Consider the following 20,007-nt stretch of genomic DNA (forward strand, 5'->3'; position numbering starts at 1 on the left):
CAAGGATTGAGGATGAAGGAAAACCTATGCAGCTTCCATCCAAAGATTCCTTTTTGATGTGTTTTTAATATTGCAAAGCAACCCCACGTGTCCCACATGGCTTGCTTTTTAGGTTGAAGAAATAAAAGGTTGGGGGGCTGCTGCATCTTATCCATAATAACATTTGCTGCATAGGGAGTAAACATTACTCTTTATGCCAGAAAAAAAAGGAATATACTGCATTAACATTTCCATTATGGGAAAAGTAATATTGGCAGGATACAGACGGGCAAAAAGTGGTGTGTTCATGACATCATGAAGGTATAGCCTTCAGATGGCCCTTACCTGAATGCCGCCATGAACACGCCGCCCGCACGCCCCAATCAGGAAGAAGTGACATTAAAAAGGTACTGCTTTTCCCTGCTTCTTTTCTGTATACTGCGCAGCTGCGCATCTCCGTCTGTAAGCTGCTGCACTGGTACGCCAGAATTGCTACGCCGCTAATTTAAGTTGCCCATTTAAAAGCTCCGTGTCTGCTGCGTCGCATAATGAGTTGGGGTCCTGGAACATGCGCAGTTTGAAGTCAGGCTTTAATTGCAGCGTCAGCTGCCATGCAGGTGTGGAAGCTGCAGCACAGCTGCAGCACATTTTAAGACTCGTAACCCTAACCCTAACCCTAACCCTAGAGCTGCATCTACGCATGCGCTGCTAGAATTGTGGAAAGTTTGGAATTTAAAGTGCACCCCTACACACATTCCTGCGCCATTTTCACCTAACAATAAAAAAACGCTAAAACTTTAAATATTTACATATGTACAAGGGAGGTGATGGGGGATGGCAGGGGGACAGCGGTGGCAGTGGCGACAGCTGTGGCTGTGCATTGCAGATTCAGCAAGAGCGCGGGGACCAAAGGAGAGGAGGCATCCATGATGCTGGTGACATTGGCAATGTGCAAGCGGACAAGGATGCCAACACCAGCTGATCACCAGCTGGCAGGAGACCAGGGCGGGGGAAAACGTTTAAAGGGGCTTGGGTGCTTTAAATGTGCACATATGCTTTCTGCCGCCGGTGCTGAGTGCTGCAGCTGCGCAGCTGCGCATCCACCAGCCGGCAAAAGAAAAAAAAAAGCCTCGTTTTTGGCCGCCCGTGAGGAAGCTGCCTCTCTCTTTGCGGCGTCCTCCGAGGCAGCGGTATGGAAACTGCGGGTCAGAAACGGCCCCAGGTGAGGCGTCTTCACTGCCCCCCATGTGGAAGCCCCTTACACCTTAGCCACGCCCCTGGGGCGGGCGGTCTGGAGGCTCCGTATTCAGCAGAATACACCTCCAAGACGTCTTCCCCTGCCCGTCTGTATCCCGCCATTGTTAACCACCATTAAGGGTAACCTCATTACTCAAAACAAAATTATTTCCATATTCAGATACATACAGAGATATAAATATGAGGCCCCTTTCCTTTCACAAGCATCCTTACACAAAGGGAACCACTTCCATATGGGGTGATCCCAAGTTGTATAGATTTTCACAGGAATAGGGAAATTGTATATGACTCTGTAATTGATCTGTAATTGCTAGCACTATTCACAAGTGCAGTGCAGTTCAGTGTAGGAGCACATTATACAGAATTAACCAAGAGTGCAATGCAGTTCTGGTAATGCGAATGGATGTGCTATTTGTCACACAGAGTGCAAACCATAACACATGTGGTTGTCACCAACACTAGGCATAAGGAAAGTTAGTTGTATGGATTTGGCTTTCTTTCTGCATACTGATATCCTTCCTTTCAACACTCAAAGACACCTCCTGTATTCATAATACTTGAGCTTTTCCATTTATTGTCTCGAAGAAGAGCACTGACTAACAAACTACCCCTTTTCTATTTGTTGTGTTCATATTTATAGCACATATCAGAGGCCACTACAAATGGTGATGGGTGGGGGTTTGACTAATGGAATTTTGTCTGCAAATAATCGATATTATTCTATAGTTTGGATTCCTTCCTCCATGGACTTCATGCCTTGTTCAAAGGAGATTTTCGAATCACATCAAGAGATGAATGGGTGTTTGCAGACATGGATCTGTTGCACAAAGTTGTTGCTCCTGCAATCAGAATGTCACTGAAACTGCATCAGGCAAGTTTTTCCCCACAACATGCTTTTAGCAGTATGCTTTTTATAAACTAATGCTGTTTATATTTCTAAAGATAATTTTAATAGTGCCAACAATATGGTAAGTGTAAAAATGACAACAAGATTTCTCCCAAATTGAACAAATTAAAAGCAAATGTGCAGTTGTGATTATCTTTTTTCATTTTTACCTGTAGAACTGAAATCATGAATCTGCCAAGGGCTAAATCCTGAATTTCCTAACAGCTATATTTTTAATGACTTCAGCATTTTAGCTATGTTTAAAATCATTGCTTACTTACTCAACCATTAAATTAATCTATCAGCCTTGTAGAAGACCATTGCTGATGCCAGTTCTTTTCAGACAATTCTCTGAACACTATCATTTCTCATCATGAGCTTTCATTGTGTCTTGCTCCACTGACACACTCTAGTTATTTCCAGTTAGTTGACTGTTGGTGAAACAGTTTCAAAGCAACAAACTGGTGACATTGACATTATCACAGCATTTTTCCACAGGAAACCTCGATGCAGGTTCTGTGTGCACTAGAACTGCAGTAAGGCCTACAGACATAGGAGAATACAATAAATGCATATTTGTTTTCAGAGTCTGTGATGTTAGCATTGTTAAGCAGAATCCAGATGAAAGGAATAGAGCCCTTTGCTGGGCTGAATGCTTTTAAGCGTCTAAGTATGTGGTTTTACAGTATTTGCTGCACTAAGATTTTGTCTAGTTGTTTCTCACAGTCTAACTCTGTGACTTAGATCCAGTACTGTATAATGTTATCAGAAGAAAATGGTATACTAGTAGATTTTGGTTGGTTCATGGTTTTATTTTTTTTATTATTTATTTCATTTATATACCGCTATTCCTACGATCACGGCGGTGTACAGCAATTACATAATACAAAAGTACCCAAACAAACCTCCATATTATTACAAAAAATACAATTCAAAAATCCAACATACAGTCAAATAACACAATAAAAACAGCTTAGAATACCATAATACAGTGCACAAAATCAGTCTCCCCAAACACTACGCGAACATGCATCCAGCAACGACAATCCTTCGCCCAACAGCAACAGTCCCTCGCTGCCTCCCGATGGTGTGGGGGTGCGTGCGGCGTCTCCCTGGGCGCTGGCGAGCCGGCTTTATGGAGGCCGCTCCCACCGGCCTCCTCCCTGGGAGAACGCCACAGCTGCAGCGAAGGCAGGGCAGCAGCAGCAGCAACAGTCCCTCGCTGCCTCCCAATGGTGTGGGGGTGCGTGCGGTACAGTGCTATCAGTTGTGGGACTTGATGTGCAAACAGTAGAACAAACAGTTGCAGAGCAGGTCATATAACTGAGTGCGCAACAAGTAGCAGAACTGGAAAGTGTTCATTCTTCCTTTGTGTACAGTTGGAAACTCGTGGAATGACAACATTAGATACTGGCCACTGATTCAGAGAAGCATTCATCTCATAAACTAATCAAATTTCCTTCCAATAATTTTAAGGAAAAGTCTTTCAATTTCCTTTAAATCCACAAGAAATTTGCTTTTGACTGAAATGTGATTTAGATTTGCTTTTCTAGTTGGTGAAGGTGATAGCTACTTTGAATTCTTGCTCCTCTAATCCAGGAATGGACAAAATCCAGTCCTGGGGCTATGTGTAGCCATAAAGGCTGTTTTTAGAGCACATTGCCCCTAATGAGTTTTTGGATGACTGGTGTGGAACAATGGTCTGTTGGCTATTGTGGGAGTCTCCAGGAGTATACTTGAACTTTTAAATAGGTTAAGCATGTTAACACATGCATGCACACACTCACTTCAACATCAGCGAATACCAGTTTTTCAAAAGCAGAAGTAGACTTTTGACCACCTTTGGATTTTGTTTTGTTTTATTTTGTTTTAGAGGTATTGGTCTTTTTTAGAAATACATGCAGCCTTCAAAGGGGCTCCAGCTGTCTGTATCTGCCTCCAATTGTCTGTGTTTGCCCTGATCACAATAATCTCAAATGAAGCATGTACCAACTTAAGTATATAAAGTTTTCTCACAAGCCTGTGGGGGAACAAGACTGCATATCCTGCTGCTGACATCCTTCATCTCTTCACAGAACTTTCTGATCATAGCAATGCCTTTCATTTAATACCAGGACCAGTTTACCTGTCCAGATGAATATGAGGACCCTGCAATTCTTTATGAGGCAATTCAGTCATTTGAGGAAAAAGTTGTGATTTGCCATGAGGGAGACCCTGCCTGGCGCAGTGCTGTTCTGTCAAACAAGGAGGAGCTGCTTACTTTGAGGCATGTAGTGGAAGAAGGGACAGATGAATACAAAATAATCATGCTCCACAAAAGTTACTTGAGCTTCAAAGTGATAAAGGTACCACAGCAGCCTAATTTCTCATTGTTTTACTGAGACATTGCTTTATTTTTTTATTTTTTTAAATGTTTGATTATGCCACCTGGCATAAAACACTTGGAGGAAAGACTAGTCAAGAAGGAAGACAAGAACTTTATTGTCACCCTCAGACAAAAAGAGAAAAAGTAATGAATTCCAGCTTCATCCAGATGGCTTAGTGTCACTTAGTGACCAAATTGTATGGCATGACACAATACACTTACACTTGATTAACTGAGCATGCTGTGTTCACTGTTAAACATGTCTTATTGGAGTGTACACACAGTCCTTGAGTGCATATCAGGCATTTCTATATACCCAGTTCCATACTTTAAATTTCGCCTTAGCTTTTGGGTGAAAGCCATTGCAGTACAAGCTTTAATTAGGACTCTGAACTCTAATAATAATAATAATAATAATAATAATAATAATAATAATAATAATAATAATAATAAAATTTATTTATGTTTCCCAGCCTCTCCCAGTGGATCGAAGCGGGGTTACAGAATAAGTAAAAGCACAAAATGTTTACCTCAAAATTCAATTAAAAACAGCTAAAAACAATAAAATATCCAACATCAGACAATAACAATAGCATCAACAAGTAAGGCAGGGATCATACACAGACGGGCATATCATTCCTATCAGGAGGGTATACATATCAGGTGGGGTATGCTCGGCTAAAAAGCTCGGTTTTAACTGCTTTTCTAAATGTTTCTAACGAGGCTGCCAAGCGGATCTCCTCAGGGAGACTGTTCCAGATTCGCGGAGCTGTTGAAAATGTTCTTTGCGAAGTAGCAACATACTTAGAGGTTGCTATCTCCAATAGGTTCTTACCTGATGTTCTAATGGCTGTCTTCTTTTTACTGTTTCTGAATTTGTCGTGTTGTGTGCAGTAAAGAATTCTGCAGAACATGCACTAGATTGATTGCAAACTGAGTATGTTTTCTCATGGGGAATGTTTTCAAATGAGCTGTTCTTTGGTTTGCTTTTAGGTTAACAAGGAATGTGTCAGAGGGCTCTGGGCTGGACAGCAACAGGAACTGATTTTTTTTACGCAATCGCAATCCAGAGCGTGGCAGCATCCAGAACAATAAACAGGTTTTGAGAAACTTGATTAACTCCTCATGTGACCAGCCTCTGGGATATCCAATGTATGTTTCTCCTCTGACCACTTCATACATAGGCACCCACAAGCAGCTAAAGAATATTTGGGGTGGACCAATAAGCTTGGACAACATCAAGACATGGTTCAGAACTAAGTGGCTTAGGTAAGCAAAAAGTGTCCATTGCACTATAATGAACTATTCAGAGGAGAATAGTTCAGTGGCATCTAATCTGAAACTTCAAAGCAGGGTGCAGTGCTCAATCTAATCCTCTGCAGCCTTTCACCCATTTCAAAAGACCTCTGGAATTGATCACTTCGGGCTTCCACAAAAGCTATTTGATTCTTCCTCAGCAGCCTAGTAGGATAGAGAGGGAGAAAAGACTTACTCTGGACCACATACCCAACCATGCTGGTAATCCACACTCTGATGGAATGTGGCCCTTGGCATTAAAAAAAAAAGTTGTCTACCTCCTGTTCTAAAGGGGACGTGTTCTCTGAGGTCTTTCTAAATATGTAGTGGGTGTCCCTAAAGAGGTTTTTGTGTGATGAGCACTCTTCTCTCTAACTTCATCACCCATGTGCAGAGGTTGTATGCACCTAAACTAGTTCAGGAGAGAATGTGCTGATTGACTTGCTAGGCTATTTCCTCCTGGGTTTTAACTATATGTGTAAAATTCTCTTGTTCTGTTGGGAAGCAAGTTGTTGCTGGTCTTCAGAGGTATCCTTTCCTGCTTTTTGTTTCTCATGTTCAGATTCAAACTTCCTTGTAGGCCTCCCTGCCTCATAATGGTTTCATTCTTCACAGTTTCATATCTTCTCCAACTGACTCCCCAGTAGTATTCAGTGAGTCTTTATTCTCTCCTTTCTATGTGTCATACTACTTTGTAATTCAGATAGTACCTGTCAGTTGCAAGAGTGCCATGCCGTAGAATCTGCTAGTTCTTGGTGCTAGATAACAATTGCCCATGGTAAATATAATGCAAGCCATTTAATCAAGTGATCCAATCTGCATAATTTCTATAATCTATTCCAGGGGTTCCCAATCTTTTTGACTCATGAAGTCCTTATTTCTATTGTGGAGCCCCTAAGAGGCCTACCTCTTACAAGTTAATGGTGTTTAGGAGTGTATATAAGAATACATTCTTATTCTTTAATTTCACTCTATTTTTATTTCTTTCATTTTCCTGGAGTGGCCGCAGAGCACCTGGGAAGTGCATGCAGAGCCCTAAGGGCTCCTCAAAGCACAGGTTGGGAACCCCTGATCTATTCTGTTTAGAATGAATTTCTTAATTCCCACTGAAAATAGAACATAGGGAATGAAATGATACAGTTGGTTTTTAAGTGGTAAAGAATATTTTACAAACGGTTTTTGAAGGACATAATGTATATGAGTAGCAAAACTATTCACTGGTGAGAAAGGAAGATATAGCTTTATTGTTTGTTGATATGTTTGTGGTTGTTGTGTATATATGTTATGTCCTGTTTATGTTTTTTTTACTTGCTTTTATATATTCAAAGTTTGTGTAGTATTTGTATTAATATGTGTGCATGCGTGTGTGTGTGTGTGTATGCATATATATAATGGGACAGAGGAGGTATTGATAATGACAAGCAGAATGCCTAGACAGTTTAGTCACCATGGCTTTGCAGCATATTGCTGTTTTTTCCCCCTGCTTGGCCACTACCCAAAGATACTTCATTACAGATTCCACATTAGGTTAAAATAGTTGGACATGTCAAAGAACTGTGACACCATTCAGCCAAGCAAAGAACTAGTGCTGCAGTTGGATTATTTTAAACATTGGATTTATTGGCCTTGTGCCTTTTGAGATAACCATGTGTATTGTTTCAGTTATGAAGCATATTACAAACATTTTTCATCTGCCTTGCAACACCCACCATTTTTCCATGTTCTAGAGCTACTTCTACATTCCTGTTAGAGTAATAGCACCCTCAAAAACTGTTTGGCAGCAGTTTTTGAGAATGTGGAACATGTGTGCTTGTGCATTTTTAAGTTCATTTAAAGTATAGTATCATTATTAATAACTACAGGAATAAAAATAGAGTTTGGTTCTGCCACCCTGATGCTAAACATATTTACTTTGAATAAACATTTTAGGTTTTTAAACAGAGGCTGGATGGCCATATGTTGGGGGTGCTTTGACTGAGAGTTCCTGCATGGCAGGTAATTGGACTAGATGGCCTTTGTGGTCTGTTCTGAAGAAATGGAGAATACAATTGCAATGATGATGATGATGATGATGATGATGATGATGATGATGATGATAAATTGAAAACCAGAATCCTGTACGGGATTTATGGATATATAAGCACTGTAGTTATAGTGCTGTACAGTGACTCCTGGCCCAACTCCTCCATTTACCAGGAAGCAGCCACTACTATCAATTGTGGTCTGTTCCCTCTTAACCAGAAAGCAGTTGACTGCTGTTTCCATCATTTTGCTTGAACAATCTCAGGTGCAACAGGCAGAAATAGGACCTTTTCACAATTCCTCTTTGCACTGGAGATCGCTCATGTCAGGGGTGGGTGGGAAGGACAGTCAGCTACTTCCTGAGCAACAGGGGAACAGACTCCCATCAGTCGCAGCAGCTACTTCATGGTAAGTGGAGATTAGTGGACTTTTATGGTCCTTAAAATAAAAGTAAAGGTTTTCCTTTTGACAAGATTGTCTAATTGTGCCTGACTCTGGGGGGGTGGTGTTCATCTCTGTTACTAAACTGCAGGAGCCAGAGTTGTCGAAGATTACTTCTGTGGTCATGTGGCTAGCATGACTGCACAGAATGCTGTTACCTTCCCACTGAAGTGATACCTACTTATCTTCTTGCACTTTTACATGCTTTTGAACTGCTAGGTTGGTAGAAGATGGGACTAGTGATGGGAGCTCACTCCGTCACAAGGAGCTAGGGTTACAAACTGCCGACCTGCTGACCTTGCAGTCACCAGAGTTGGTGTCTTAACCACTGAGCCACCACATCCCTCATGGTCCTTACATACTCCCTAAATCAGGGACTACAAAAGGAATGTGAATACATAACTGTCATGAGTCCATAATTACAGGTTATGCATTCGTAAGTGCCATAGAGGATTTTGGTCATCTTCAGAAACCATCTCTAACCATCCACATGCCCAGCTAGCTGCCCTGCTTCTAAAATGTTTTCTTTTAAAGGGAAGAGGAGGAGGAAGAGGAAGGGTAGTAATAGGGGTAGTAGTAGTAGAAGTGGCAGTAAGAAAGCATTGCATGGTAACAGAGTAGGCCCAGGCATTGATGCTGAGTGTGTTTGTCTCTGCCTCATCACATGCTCTTCTCTAGGTTATCATTGGTTGGGTTGGGGAGGCTAGGAAATTGCCAACTAACCCTGTTCTCACAGAAATTGTGTCATTTTTAAAAAAAATTGGAGCAGCCATTATTGCACGTTTTTGCAATCATGACTGGTGCTGTCACCACCACTGTCATCATGCTCTCTTTCTGACTCCTTAACCCTGCCTCCCTGCCGTATGGCTTACCCAGCATGCCTTTCTTTTATTTTTATTTTAGCTTTTCCACATAATTCTAGAGTTCTGCTACTGCAACTGAAGTTAAAAACCACAATAGAAAATTGTAAAAAAAATTACAGGTAATTAGCCTGCTTGGGAATAGCGAGGGGGAGTGGGGTCAAGGGGAGAGGAGGAGAAACTGAGACCACGTGATTCCCAGTATCGCAACTGCCCCAGCAGTGGCATTTTGCATCTGGAGTCTAGCATTGTGAGCTCATTGGCATATTTGCTCTGTCAATAAAAAGGGACACAGCAACTATGGGTCAGCGGTGGCAGTATGTGATAAGTATCACCAAAGCTGCTTTTTTTCCATGTGTAATCGCTGTTTAAAGCCACATGTTGTAATCTCACCAGACTTCAGTTCCAAGATTCAGCACACTGGCACCACTGGGAGATGCCCTGTAGACAGAGGACAAAAATAGTTGTGAAGTGGGAGATCTGTCATCACTTTTCCTATAATTTAAAACCTGTTTTTCCCCTCATGGAGTTACAGCCACTTTGAGAGTGATGTTAATGAGGAAATCATCTCAGGGGTTAGACTTTCCATTTGCCACTGCCCTTTCCCAATGCTGCTATGAGTCAGTTTTGATCTATCTTCTGGATGTTTTCACATACATTTAATTATAACCGCATGAAATTTCAATATTTTAATCGTACAACACTTTGGATTGATATGAGGTGCAATTTTGAATTCTTACAGATAAAACAAATAATCCAAAGTGTGGACTTAAATCCAACAAATTCTAGCAGAATCTTCTAGTGCAGTAAGACTTTGGTCTCTTTCCCCTGACCCTCCAGCCCTTTGCACTACCCAAAAAATCTCCAGAGGTTTTCCTTCTCCTTTGAGGCAAATTCTGAAAACATGTGGGATGTGCATGGAGAAAAAGGAACTCACTTCTCCTGATTCCAGTGACGGAAAACTTCAACCAGCTAAATCATAGTGTGAGATCCTTCCCCATAGTATGAGCCATGAAAGATGTATGATTAGAGTGTTAAGACTAAACTGAGGGCTTGGGTCCCCACTCAGCCACGTAACTCATCGGTTGATGTTAGGCCAGTTTTCTTCTGTTGGTCAAATTTACCCTACAGTGATGTTGATAGGATAAAATGGTGATGGGGAAGACCTTCTGCTGAACTTTTTAAAAGAAAGGACAAAGAAAAATACAATCAATCAATCAATCAAGGGGGAAATCTGCATGGTGTAGAAATATCATTAAATATACAGCATAATGCCAAATATGTGATGGTGTTTTAAAAATGATAGTGATTTTTTTTACGTACAACATGAACAGCCATTTTGCTGTTTCTTTCCTGAACATTCTTGTGCTTTGCTGAGCCACATGTGCCAGCTGTCAAAAATGTGGTATCATTTAACATCTCCCTCCCTCAACTATTTTTAGCATTCATCTGTCAAAGAAATGCAAAGCAGTCATAAGAGCAAAGCCATCCTTTTGTGCTGAGGGTGTGCCTGACCATGTTGGGGGCCTGTTTTGTTTGTTTATTTCTTAAACAGGATGCGGAAAGACTGTCATCCAAACCACAACAGTGGAGGAAACCCTGAGGAAGGAGCAAGCAGAAATGGGTCTTCTTCCAGCTGCAATCCAGCTAATAATTCAAGTCAGAGCAGCAGCTCCCAGCACACAAGAAACAGCACCCCCCAGCTACAGCCTTCTTTACAAGTTGCTCCATTCCCAGGTATTAACACTATTATGACATCTTATTTATTCACAGTATTTGTATGCTAATGGAGGTTCTCTGAGCAGCTTACAATAGAAGTTAAAAACAATGAAATACAAGAATTGAATGGTAAAATCCAAAGCAGCACAAAGCCCAACAACGACTGGTAATGTGCACAACATGGAATACAGAGTTTCACAGCTGAGTTCATGACCTATAAAGCCCTATATGACTTAGGTCCAGATTGTCTGAAAGACCGTATCTCCCTATATGAACCTACCAGAGTTTTAAGATCTACAAGATCTCATGGTCCTGCCACTACCAGAGGTTGACTCGGTCCGGACAAGAGAGGACTTTCTCAGTCATTGTACCCATCCTCTAGAACTCCCCTGCCTGCTTTCCTTTTACCAGCCCACAAAGACCATTTAGTTTAAGCAGGCTTTTAATTAACAAGCAGGGAAGCTTTTGTATTGGGATATTTTATCTTTATTTTAAAACTTCGTATGTATTTTAAATAATTTTATATTTTATATGATGATTTCAATTTGTTTAAAAAAAATACTATCCTGATACTTTAATTACTCTTTCTGGGAGCCATCCTAGGTCCCACTTTGGGAGAAAGGTGGCATAGAAGTAAATAAATACATACATAATGAAGTAGCAGAATCCTGAAATTGGATGTCACCATTCCTCCTAGGCATCTTGTTGTTCATGAGAAACTTACATTGGGAGTAGGTCAATGTATGCCTTCAATTCAGTGATGTCAGAGGGCTTCCACACATTGATATTGGGGGAAGTTTCTCTCATTACATGCCCTGAAGACATGCTTTGCCTTTATTTGTTGGTAAAGAATTCTTTCCACGAGTGACAGGTCAAAGGGCTGTCTTTCTGCTTGCCTCTCTGCTTCCTTCTTTGACCCTACGGCAAATTGTCTATGGACGTCTGCATCAGATCCTTCTATCCCAATCTCATTACATCAGTATTCCCACTTGGTGCTTGCTGCCTTCCCACCTTTGAACAAGGATGCTGGGGTTGTTCCTTATCCAAGCACTCACACCAACTTCTCTGCATCATGTTTCAACTAAAAAATAGTTTGGGATTTTTTTTTGTCCCAATACTTAAAAATTGTATTGGATAAAAGAGTATCATAATAGCAAAATGCAACAATTTATGTCCAAGCTTTTTTTTTTTAACCTGTTAAAACTTGCCAATGTTGGGTGGTTGAAACACAAAGACATTGTTTAGAATTCCTGAGCTGACCTTGTTATAAATGCCTTCCTTGGGTCTTGTTCTGTGTAACTTTGAAACCAAATATGACGCTGGGGTACTGAACTGTGTCATCTGGTAGTATAAGGATTAATTGTACTGCAATGATAATGAGATGCCCAAGTGGCTTTAAATATTCCTTAATGTAACATTTAGTTTTATTGGGCAGTGTCTTTCCATCTGCAAAATTCAGTGAGAAGTGTTTATGGCCTCTGAGTAAATTCTGGAGGAAGGAGTGGAGGAGATCCCTATATTTATGACAGTTCACAGAAGAGTTTTCATTTCCTAAGTGTTTGCAGGGATTTGAATTATTTATGTGCAAATATGGGTGGTCTACTGTATATCATTGTAATCACTGATTTAGAGGCGAACATGGGATATATGGTCAGCTAAGCAGTTCAAATTGTGAGCAGATGTTTGGCCACACTTGACTGTGAATGTCAATGTACCGGCATCTTTCTTCATTGCTGTGTTAGATTTAAAATAATCAGCAGATTCACCCAGAAACAAAAGTAAATCACCACATTTTCAGCTTGTCTTTATATAACATCTCACGTATATATACATATGTAGGCAAAATGACACAGTCTCTTTCTCACACATATCTGTGCGTGCATTCCCATGCACTCATTAAAAATGAGCTGAGGAAACTGCAGCACTCCAGATATTGTTTGATTCTAATCCCTATTGGTTTCAGCCAGCCATCTGGATGATAAGTGAAATAGTTCTTCAACACTCAGAGAACCACAGATTTCTACCTCTATGTTAAAGGATAGTTGAACCAAGAAGTGATTTCATCTCATAGCAAAGAATGATGACAGTGGCAGTATCAAAAACCACAAAGTGAGATGTTTCTGTAAGATTTTACAATGTACAGGGTGTATCTGCTAAGGTTTGGTTCCAGGACCCCCCGTAGATAAAAAAATCAATTTCCTTCAGAAAGAAGGAATGATTTTCACTACAATTAAGCATCTAAATTCTCTTCTGAAGTCCAGTGCTTTAAGTTACAAATATTCTAGCAGAAAGCAAAGTTATGTAACCTGTGTCCTCATGGTGGCCTTGCAAGCTGATCCAACTGCACAAGTGAACTCTCTATCAATGTAAGCCACTATCTAAACCACAGCAGAGGAGACTGTGACATGTAGGATACAGGTGGCCCCAAAGGCCTCCTGACAGTCCTACAAACCCAACTGCCATCAATATATTTTTGAGTCATTCCCACCTTAAGCTATGCAGAAATCCCCCCAAATGCACAAAAAACACCTCTACCTCCAGCAACCCCTCAGAAGCCCAGATATTTCCATTGTCAACTCAGTTCTTCTCAAAAAGATGAGTGGAAGTGACCCAGCTTCACATACTGTGACCATTTTGTGGCATTTGGGTGATTTGTGGTAATTGTATATGTGTTAGCTCACAAGCTCTCCATAATTGCCCACTGCTGTCAGATGGAGGCTTATGAAGTTAGATCAGAAGGGCTGCGTGTTCTTGTGTCACTGCCCCCCCCAAATAAAAACAAAAATCCATAGCATCTTCAATAAGGTAATGAATTTGCTGAAGCGTGAGTAGGAAAGTCCATACAATCCATAACAAAATAATAAAATAATAATAATAATCTTTAAAATTTGTTAAGGAGAGATTGTGTGTTCGCTACCATTGGTCTTAGCTCAGACTTGGTAGTCTTCTCTAGGGAGTTGCTCTTACTGTTCTTTCTTTGCTGTGTTTTTGTTACATTTTTTAATCCCCATGAAGCAGGATGGGTCATTTTAGTCCATTGGAGTCATGTTTTATTGAACAATTTATGCAGAACTAGACTTACAATATAGTCCTTCTTTGATATTGTCACCTGAATAGTTGTAACCAGTTTCCCCAAATTTCAGCCATCTGAAATGTGAGATGTGCAGGTAATACTTTTCTTTCTTATTATTAAGAAGAAATGGATGGGTTAAAAAACCATTCCAACAGATCTATTGGGTTTTTCCATAGGGTAGTTCTTTTGTCCCAGACAATGTAACATATTGGGACAAAAAGTCATCACACAAACTTTTTTCCAGCAAAGTGTAATACTGCAAAGCAGAAGTGCTCTGCTCTGGTTATCAATACATTGGCCTCATTGAGGAAGACTGGAATTCTTGTTGAAGTATGAGAAGTGTTAATTGACTGAGATCCTACATCACAGTTCTTTTTTTTTAAATAAACATTTATTAAATTAAAAACATACATATTAAGCATACATACAAAATAACATATATTCATACATACATCCATACAAAGTAACAAATCAGACATATAACGTTCAAACTTTCCCCAAAGAATCTTCCAACCTTCAAAGCTTCTGCCTTTGTTTCTGTCTATTACTCTTCTCTGATCTTCTCTAACTCCAACAACTCCTTTCCTCATTCTTCCTTCCCCTACTTAGTTTCTCTTATCCTCCTCCCTCTCCCCTCTTCGAACATTTAAGAACCCTCTTTTCTCCTTACTAACGTTTACCTTAACCTTCTCTTCTCTAACCTTCATTCCAACACTCAAACCATCTTCCTCATCCTTAACCTTCCATCACTTACTCTAACCTTCTACCACATAGTTTAGCTTTCTAACAACAATTCTATCTTCTTCCTCCTCCTTTGAACATTACTAAAAGAAAAAGAAGAAAAATAATCAATTTAACTTCCGTATACCTACAGATTCAATCATATCGTCCTAGCTATCTTCCTAACTATGAACATCCTACAAACATATAATAACTTCCTCCACCTTTGTTTTATTAAGTATACCACTCCCTTACAGACATGTTATCTAAAGTTAGTCTGCGTTATTCATTATATGATTTAAACTATAAAGATAACTGCTTATCTCCCACATACAAGGCTGAAAAAATAAGAAAAGAAAGCACAATTTCCAACAAAGAGATGATTCTAAATTCTATTCATTTATCATCTTCAATATCATCTATAACCTGTTCTTCACTTATCTCCTCTTTAGTTTTGCTAATAATTAGGTTTACCCGTAACATAAGATCCTACATCACAGTTGTGTAGTGTATATTTACACCCACTGAGTCTGGTGGTGATTGTGCTATACCACTGATATTGCCAGCATGGTACAAACAATTGCATATTGACTATTGTCCCACTTGTGCAATGGGGAATGCACAGTAGCAATCAAATGGTAATGAAGCTACCATTTGAATTATTCAAGCAGTCGCCACAGTCCCAGTGAATCAAGTAGTGAATTGAAGGTGTTGACAAATAGTTATGCGCTGGCTGAGAATGTGCAAAGGCATGCCCAGTTGTTGTGCTTTTGGAAATCTGCTTGCATAGCTGTGAACTGAATATGACCATTGTGAAACTACCCTCAAAACTATACTCTCATTCATAAGGGAATGTATGTGTGTGGGGGACACTAAGGGAATTCTAGCTATAATATCTTAACTTTGACCCATACCAGTTTTCAGTACTTTGGAATTCTCATTTGCATTAGAAAACAACCGCAAATATACTAGAAGTATATTTTTGTGAATGAGAATTAATAAGTATTCATCTACAGGGAGACATATGTCTCCATATTTCCTCATGTAGTGCTCTACTGCTTAGAGACAACCTAGGAGGGCAATCACCATGGAGTGAAGATGCCCTTTCCTTGTTCAGAAATGAGACTCTGGTCTGAGGCAGACTTCTTTTTGTTGCTTGAAGATAGGCTGTCTGAAATACAGTGTGATTAAAATATTTATCTTCCTCTCTTTTATTGTGAGTTTCATGTGAGCCAATTCTCTCACATTTTAGGACTCTAAACTGTAGAATGCAAGCATATCATGGAAAATGTGGTATACAAATAACTGACTTTGACAATAGACTTCAGAGATATAGCCACGTTAGCCTGGAATTTCAGTAGGCAAAGGGATCTTGTAGCACCTTTGATGCTTACGCTGTGAAAGAAGTTGTAGCATAAGCTTTCATAGAGAGAAAGTAGGTGAAGTCTACAAAAGTTACAATGTCTTTCGCTCAGTTAGTCTCAAAGATGCCACAAGATCCCTTTGCATACTGAATTTGACAATGGCCACTAGGCAATAAACCCACAATAATAATGATTAGAAGATCATGGTGTTGAAATTTTTCTGTTGCCTGAAGAGCAGCAAAATGTAAAAGGAAAAGACCTCCCGCCCATTTAATAGTTGTCTGGATGGGGAATTTCCATAGGTAAGGCACACCAGGATGTATGCTCCACAACTATTAAAAGTTCAGGGGTTCTGTTCTTTTTTATTATCTGGCTACCTTGATTGCCTGGATAACAAAAGCCTGCACAGCATATATAACTGTTGCTTTTGATATAAGGCTTAAAAGCAACATAGGCAGGCAGCCAATGGTACATGTAAGATGCCTGCTGTGTTTGTTACATAGAAGTGGCTGTTTGGTCAAGCAGATGCTCTGTGCATTCAGGGCTTGTTTGTTTATTGTCTGAACAAGTCATATGGAAGAAAATAGAAATCCAGAATTTACTGCTACAGCTAAATGGCTCCTGCTGTTCAGTTATCCTCTTCTCAATTCAGCAAGAACTACTGAGGAGTTCTAAAGGGAAATCTTGACTTCTCTGCAGTCATAAGGACAGTAACTACAAAGACAAAAACACAAGGGGTTTTGAAATAGGTCAGCTCACTACTGTTTTCAGTGCTAATAATAAAGATTCATCACACTTTTAGGCCTTTGTGTGAGGTCAGTGTAATTGTACTTAACTTTCCATTTTTTTTCACAGCTGCATAAATATAGACTTGATAAAGATCACATTGACACGTTCTGATAGCATTTGGTAACCCTTCCTGCCACTTTGTTCCTATTTCTCTCTCTCTCACTCTCTCTCTCTCACACACACACACATACACACACACATATATCTTCAAAACTGAGCAAGCCAGGAAGTAAGTGACAGTAAGATTACACCAGATATTCTGTTAGTTTAAAGATACATCACAGCCCAATGCAGTTACGTGAGTCCATTTATTTCAGTATCTTTTGTCCAAAGAAAGGTCATTGCTGTTAGATTCGTTCAATTACAGGATAGTTAAGTTAGAGGAAGACTTATATTTATGCAACTTTCTCTTCATCAGAAACAATGGGTTCAAGCACACAATTTTGCTGTTGTTGTTATATTTATTTATATCAGGACACAAAGTTCTTAATAACAGTTAAACATAGCTAAAAATTCATCTTGTACAAGAGTTAACAATAGATTTAAGCCATCAATAAAATTAAAACCATTACAAGCTAGAATATTTACTTTGAAGTGAGTCACACTGAAATCAGTGGATCAGTTATGAAAATAAGGGCGTGCGTCCATAAACCTGCACTTGGAGGGATGAGTAATTGAATGATGCCACCTGGAAATCAACTAGATTACCAATACATGTATTATTTTCTAAATCCCTGAAGCTCTATGGAATTTCAAGATAAACACATTTTTATTAAATAGTCATCCTTGCATCTGTCTAGCACTATGTACTAATTGGATAGATGGTACATGACTTAAAGATGATTACTGAAGATGTAATTTTCCAAAATAATTTTCTCTCTTTCTGTTTTAAAGGAAGAAGAAAATTCAGGAGCCAGTCTGTTCAGACACATGCTGCTCTAAATCAAAGACCTCCTCGTTCAAGTCATTCTGGTCCAATTTTAGAAAGTCACCATCCCTTCATCCAAACTTCCACTTCTGCTCATGAAATTGCCCAGGGGCTTTCTGGCAGCCAGCTTTCCTTCCACAATTCAGCAACCTCTGTGTTCTCCCATACGCCTGCCATCCCTGCCCTGGGTCAACTCACTATACAGGAGAGAGCTGGTGCTATGCTCCGCTCTAGTCTGGCATCTTCCACCAGTTCTACACTCAGCCTCTTGTTTGGCAAGAGAAGTTTTTCAAGTGCTTTGGTCATTTCTGGGCTCTCAGCTGCTGATGGAGGAAACACTAGTGATACACAGTCCTCTAGCAGTGTTAACATTGCAGTGGGACCATCTGCTAGAGCAGCAAGCCGTACTGTGCAGGAAACCACACAGGTAAGAGAAATGTTAAAAAAAAACAACAGCATATCTGATTGATGAAGTCCTCTTTTGAGATACCTTCCTAAAGGTGTGCCTTTCAGTCACTGATGGCATGATGTCTGCTTCTCTTTTGAAAGCAAATGTCTGAGGATTATGAAGCAACTGATGCTACCGAATCCAGACAGCGAAAGGATCTAGGAATGACACATGCTTTTCTGATGAGTCACATGGTGGAATGTAGACGAGCCAGTCAAGAAGACATGGCACTGGAAGACACTGCATCTCAACACAGTCTTTCAGACGAACAGTAAGATCCACTTGCACAAGGGATTATGCTCTGTACAAATGAAATCACAACAAAACTAGGTTAGTCTCTGAGAAAGTTAGTTCCAGTATAAAAGTCATTTCACATATATTAAAAAACACCTTAAAGAGGATTTATTTTTTTAATTCTTCATTGAAAAGGCCTTTAGTGAAAAATATTGCAGTGTAGAAATATAATATCCTATTTAGGTCTGTCCAAAAATGCAATGCAGCTTCAGCTCAGGTTCCTGAAAACTGGCGTGGGATTTGAATAGCAACCTGTCTTGACATTCCTTCTGCCAAAGAAGCATTCATGTTATCTGGATAGAATTTGGGAGACACTGTTGGGAGGGGAAAGGGGAGGGAGAAAACATAGCATACTTGGAACTGAGATTGAAAGCAACAGAAAATCTGAATACAGCTCTGAAAAAGCACACTGACATCTGTCTCTTGTGGTAACCAAATAGATGATTGCATGCTAAATAACTGGCATTTTATACATAATGCATCAGAAAGGATTGTTTTTAATTGAAGCAATGAATATGTAAGAGGAGGGAAAACTGCATACTCTTAAGATTAGTATGCCAAATCTTTTAAAAAAGAAAGTCAAATAGGAAAGCATTATTCTTCTGTTTGTGTGAAGTGTTCTGCAGCTGGCAATTATGTGCTGCAACATATTAATCTCAAAGGTGGGCCACTGCATGCAGCCATAATGAAATAGTATGTGAAAGTGCCAGGCTACACATTGCCATGAACCAAATATAGCCAATGCATGAAAAGCCTTCACAATGCCAATGGTGCTCTTTATTTGCAAAACAGTGCAGCTTTTTCAAAAAAGTTGTTTTTACACATAACCTTGCACTTCTGTTTGGTTAACAGAAATTCATGCCTATTTTTGAAACCAAGAGACTTAAAACAACTGTAAAGTACTATGGTACTCTCTCACTCATGGAGACATGTCAATTATTTTTTAATTAAAGACTTTACAACTACCAGTGTCTGCTTTTGCTATTATTTTGGGATAAATAATATATGCAGACAATGTGTGCCCTTTCTGCTTTTTATTACATAATGACATTAAGTCATTTTCATTCATGGTTGTAGTTCATCCACAGGCAGGATTTTTTTATTATTAAAAAAAAAAGTTTGTATGAAAGCAGAAAATTCACATTGCTAAAAAGCAGACGAAAATGCATGCAGCCGGACACATGGACAGAGGTTGAGCATCCAGTTAAGGCAGCCATGAAGTAAGTTTTATTGTACAGTAGCCCCTGATCCCAGTACAAATGCTTGCAAAATTTGGGAAGCTGTGGAGGAGGCAAGAGAATCTTGGTCAAAAGAAGCTATAGCAGAGTGGACAACTAGGTTTTCTTCATTACATGTATTCTCAGCCTACAGTTCTAGGATCATTATTATCACATAATTTAAACAAGGTTATTGGGTTTAAATCAGTGATGTACTTGGCATTCAGAACACAGCTTTAGATTCTAAAGAATGGACTGGTAGCCATTGGGGGCATGGATATTTAGTCTTTTGAATACTCAAGTATTTAGGAGGTTTCCACGTTTTCAGACAGAAATTTACACATGTTCA

The 20,007-nt window shown here is 39.7% G+C and overlaps 2 protein-coding genes across 2 annotated transcripts in view; one reads left to right on the forward strand and one right to left on the reverse strand.

Moving 5' to 3' along the window:
- Positions 1-18,422, forward strand: part of PCNX2 (pecanex 2) — a 152,839-nt gene extending 134,417 nt beyond the window's left edge. Inside the window, 7 exon segments of the mRNA XM_042446562.1 lie at positions 1,963-2,107; positions 4,237-4,467; positions 5,481-5,534; positions 5,536-5,756; positions 10,662-10,843; positions 17,666-18,126; positions 18,249-18,422. Coding sequence (XP_042302496.1) covers positions 1,963-2,107; positions 4,237-4,467; positions 5,481-5,534; positions 5,536-5,756; positions 10,662-10,843; positions 17,666-18,126; positions 18,249-18,422 — 1,468 coding nt within the window.
- The window catches only part of NTPCR (nucleoside-triphosphatase, cancer-related), a 34,276-nt gene continuing 31,329 nt past the window's right edge, over positions 17,061-20,007 (reverse strand). Inside the window, exon 6 of the mRNA XM_042446568.1 lies at positions 17,061-18,448. The gene's annotated coding sequence lies outside the window, so the exon portion shown is untranslated. The remainder of the gene's footprint in view (positions 18,449-20,007) is intronic.

The sequence above is a fragment of the Sceloporus undulatus genome, chromosome 1 (assembly GCF_019175285.1).
Source record: "Sceloporus undulatus isolate JIND9_A2432 ecotype Alabama chromosome 1, SceUnd_v1.1, whole genome shotgun sequence".
Classification (NCBI taxonomy): domain Eukaryota; kingdom Metazoa; phylum Chordata; class Lepidosauria; order Squamata; family Phrynosomatidae; genus Sceloporus; species Sceloporus undulatus.